Source organism: Solanum pennellii, chromosome 10 (assembly GCF_001406875.1).
Source record: "Solanum pennellii chromosome 10, SPENNV200".
Lineage (NCBI taxonomy): Eukaryota > Viridiplantae > Streptophyta > Magnoliopsida > Solanales > Solanaceae > Solanum > Solanum pennellii.
Window position 1 is genome coordinate 2,439,125 of NC_028646.1, and position 4,259 is coordinate 2,443,383.

At 35.3% G+C, this 4,259-nt stretch overlaps 1 protein-coding gene across 1 annotated transcript; it reads left to right on the top strand.

Moving 5' to 3' along the window:
* Nucleotides 1–260: 260 nt before the first annotated feature.
* On the top strand, nt 261–4,259 carry LOC107002321 (prohibitin-1, mitochondrial). The gene is made up of 6 exons (XM_015200290.1): nt 261–379; nt 1,919–2,106; nt 2,490–2,606; nt 2,834–3,004; nt 3,291–3,503; nt 3,778–4,259. The coding sequence occupies exons 2-6, from the start codon at nt 1,930–1,932 to the stop codon at nt 3,967–3,969; spliced, it is 870 nt and encodes a 289-aa protein (XP_015055776.1). The 5' UTR covers nt 261–379; nt 1,919–1,929; the 3' UTR covers nt 3,970–4,259.

Below are 4,259 nucleotides of genomic sequence, written 5' to 3' on the forward strand. Positions count from 1 at the left end.
CCCCCCCCACACACATACAAACATATAACTACGACTCGTAATTAACAAACTATAACTATGGAACCTAATTAAGTTTATTTTAATGGCTATTTGTGAAATTTTCCCCAATTTTATGAGAACTTGACAAAGGTGAAAACTCATTGGGATCCAATAAGTATAATGGGCTTTTCAATACCCAAAAAAAGGTCAATTTTCAGATTAGAGCCCAATATCAAAGCCCATAAACATTTAATAACTTACGAAATATAATTAAAATTAAATAAAAAAATATCGAAAAACCCTAAACCCCTTCTCCAAGTTCCCCGTAAAATCCCCTTTTTAGTTTCTTCTCTTCATTTTCTACCAAAAACCCTAAACTTCTCTGCTTCGTTTTGATCAGGTAAATTCATCTTCAACTTCAAAGTCTATTTGGTTTTAAGTTTTTAGCCGATTTAGGGTAATGACACTTTTGTGATTTTTTTATTTTTTTTTTGGTAATTTTTTCCGATTTATTGGGGTTGAACATAGATTATTGAGTATTGGAGTGAATTATATGGAATAGTTTAGCTGATTTCAAGTTTAGTTTGGTATAGTGATGTAGTTGATTGATTGAATTTGCTGTTTGAAGCTTTTTTTTGGGTGTTACTTATTGAGTTGAAACATGGTGAAATGTAATTGAGAAGAGAACCCCATTTGAGTTGTATGTTTGACCTAATTTGTTGTTCTTTAAGTTTAACGGGTTATTGTGATTTCGGGTTTGAAGTGTGATTATATTTTGCGAAATTTGAGATTGATTTGGGATAGTTGAGTATTATGATGATCTAGCTGAGGTAATTTCAAGTTTAATTTGGTAAAGTGACGTAGTTGATTGGTTTTGCTGTTTGAAGCGTAGTGTTACTTGTTGAGTTGAAACTTCAGTTTTGCTAATTGAAATGTCTCTGACAACTCCATTTGGGTTTTATTTTTTGACACAATTTGTTTTTCTTCAAGTTTAATTTGGTACATTGATCTTGTTGATTGATTGATTTGCTGTTTGCTGATCCCATTTTTCTCTGTTTTTCTGTTTTGGTTGAGTTGGTGTTTGTAGTGTCTATTTGTGTGTACCTTTTGACAGATTTCTAGTGAACTTTTAAAATGTGAAAGTGATTTACATTGAGTTGAATTTTCAGTTTGGCTAATTGAAGTTTATCTAGAATTCCCAACAGTTAAGGCTTTATTTCAACTGCAGAAGAAATTTGTTGTAGGTGGACTTCACAAGTTTGAAACATAGTTGTTGAACCAAGTTTGATATCTTAGTGGACATGTTTGGATCAGTCAGCACATTTTCCAACATGTTTTGATGCTATAACAATGAATTTCTCTGTTCCTTTTCTTTTCTGAAAAAACCTTTTCCCAGTTATCCATCGAGAAGAAAGAAAAAAACAATGTATGAATGTTTAAAATAATAGTGTCAAGTGTAAATGAAGAAATAGGTGAAAATCTATTTAATGTAGAATGCTGGGATTTGGAATATTAATGATGCATTACACAACGAGTGCTTTGCTCAGTCCTCTTATTTAGATGATACTAGATCTGCGAAAGAGCTTAAACTTTAACTTTTTAGAAAAGAGAGGGTACATGACTTACAAAAGGTTTGATCACAATCTTTAATGCTAAAAGGGCTTCAACAGGAAAAAAAGAAGAGAGCATCCCTTCTACCTTTAGAGTATATTTTCTCACATATTGGAAATCAAAGAGAAAATTCCTTTGGTAAAGCGCTTAATCTCTATCCTGAATTGTATCTCTGGAAAGAAAATTCCATGCTGACCAATAAGAGTGTGTCTGATTGTGTGTTTGTTTGTTAAAGCTCTTCAGACTGCACATGGAATACTCATTTTCCATACTAGTAGGTTTTTGATTTTGCGGTAACAGAAATATGAATATGATTAGTTTATTTCAGGAGCTGGTAAAATGAATCTCAACAATGTCAAGGTTCCCAAGATGCCTGGTGGTGGTGCAACTTCTGCTTTGATCAAGCTTGGAGTTATTGCTGGTCTTGGTGTGTATGGAGTTGCCAACAGTCTCTACAATGTTGAGGGTGGGCATCGCGCGATTGTTTTCAACCGTATTGGTGGTGTCAAAAACAAGGTATTTTGCCTTCTGTTCTTTTGGATCATGATGATGTTTAGGTGCTCTTTTACATTATCAATTAGATTGACTTTTGGTTAGCATCAGTCGCTCCAAGATTATGCCTATGTTAATTGTTATCCATGTTAAGTTGAGAAACTTATTAGGTGGAACATGAATTAAGGTGCCTTCCACAGGCTATTCTTTTTTTCTGTTTCAATACATGCAAGGATTGCCATAGTTTTTCATGGTTTTATTTTGTTCTAAACTCAAATGTTTGTGTTGGATGGTTATGGCCAATCTCATTGTATGAGACTCAACCATGTTTTTCTCTGTTCCTATGTTTGATGTTTGCCCATATTTGTGTTTTTCTTTTTAATCTCTGTTGAGTGGTTTATGAATAGGTTTATCCAGAAGGGACACACTTCATGATTCCTTGGTTTGAAAGACCAGTCATATATGATGTTCGTGCACGACCCCATCTTGTGGAGAGCACTTCGGGAAGTCGTGACCTCCAGATGGTAAATTTTTCTGCGTACTTGTTTCCTCCCCTCCCTAAGGACTTAAAGAGAAAAAAGAAAGAAATCAAAATAGGGGAAAAGATGGAAACATTTGTAACAATTGCAAAGTAATGAAGGACAATTTTGGTGATAGATGATGTTATGATTTTATCCTAGGATAGAAAGCTTGAATTCTTAGAAGTAGAGGATTTAACAGTCTTTTTTGGTTTTTCCTTTTTATTACGCAGGTAAAAATTGGTCTTAGGGTGCTCACTCGTCCAGTTTCAGACCAACTACCCACAGTTTACCGAACTCTTGGTGAAAACTATAATGAAAGGGTCCTACCTTCAATTATCCATGAAACTTTGAAGGCTGTGGTTGCCCAATACAATGCTAGCCAGCTCATCACCCAGAGAGAGGTACGTGCAAGAGGCCTTGTGTATTTAGTTGATGTTCTTGGTGGAAGTAACTTATGTTATAGGTGGTACTTCCTCTTACCTGTACCATTGAACTGTGATTATAGGCCCATTGGTTCTGAAAGCTTATTCGATGATTATGTCTTTTTCGTTGAAGTAGGGAAAGAAATAAACTACGGATCTTCTATTTGCGACACAGGAACTTGTTTAAATGTTAATAGATACCTTCTCAAAGACCACCTTTAATATATACCATCTCATCATTTCCTGTCTTCTGTATTTTGTGCAGAATGTTAGCAGAGAAATAAGGAAGATTTTGACAGACAGGGCAGCCAACTTCAACATTGCACTTGATGATGTATCCATAACAAGCTTAACATTTGGGAAAGAGTTTACTGCTGCAATTGAAGCAAAACAGGTGGCTGCTCAAGAAGCCGAGAGGGCGAAATTTGTTGTGGAAAAAGCTGAGCAAGATAAGCGAAGTGCTGTTATCAGAGCTCAGGTCAATAGAGTTCCCCTCATGACATCTTCTGTTTAATTTAATCTATTGCTCCAGTTTTTATCTTTTATCTGCTTCTGTGTTGATGACGTCTCATGCATAGCTCCAACTTTACTATTGACAATCAAGACTAGTAAACTAAACTACATAAAATTGTTTTCAGCTAATAATTTTTTTCTGTTTTATGTTGTACTATCATATTTTTGGGTGAAGGGAGGTGGGAGGTGAGGGAACATCACAAAGCAGTAGTATTGACTTCCTATTTGTTGTTCTACAGGGAGAAGCTAAGAGTGCTCAGCTGATTGGTCAAGCTATAGCCAACAATCCAGCATTTATCACTCTCAGGAAGATTGAAGCAGCCAGAGAAATCGCCCAGACTATCTCACACGCAGCAAACAAGGTGTACTTGAGTGCCGATGATCTGTTGCTTAACCTTCAGGACTTCAACTTGGACACTACAAGAAAGTGACTTGGATAGTGCAACTGATTGATGTTTCAACTATCAATATTTTGTTTTCCTGCAAGCCTACTGCCCCTTTCATGTTTACATAGTGACGACTTCTTAGTTATTTGAACTCTTGAACATGGAAACATTGCACGAGAAACTATTGTTGCTTTATAAATGTATGCAATTAGTATATTGACAATCATGTAAGATCTGTCTGTTTTAAGTCCCTTATTTCAGTTGCTTCTGGGAAAAAATAAACTAAGATTCTAGCAATAAGGATACCATGAATAGATTTTGATAATCATGTAGCA

Excerpts from the sequence above, each read along its gene's own strand:
- LOC107002321 (XM_015200290.1), top strand. The coding sequence starts at position 1,930 with ATGAATCTCAACAATGTCAAGGTTCCCAAGATGCCTGGTGGTGGTGCA. Across the intron at positions 3,005-3,290 it reads AGCTCATCACCCAGAGAGAG|AATGTTAGCAGAGAAATAAG; the intron begins GTACGTGCAAGA and ends TATTTTGTGCAG. Across the intron at positions 3,504-3,777 it reads GTGCTGTTATCAGAGCTCAG|GGAGAAGCTAAGAGTGCTCA; the intron begins GTCAATAGAGTT and ends GTTGTTCTACAG.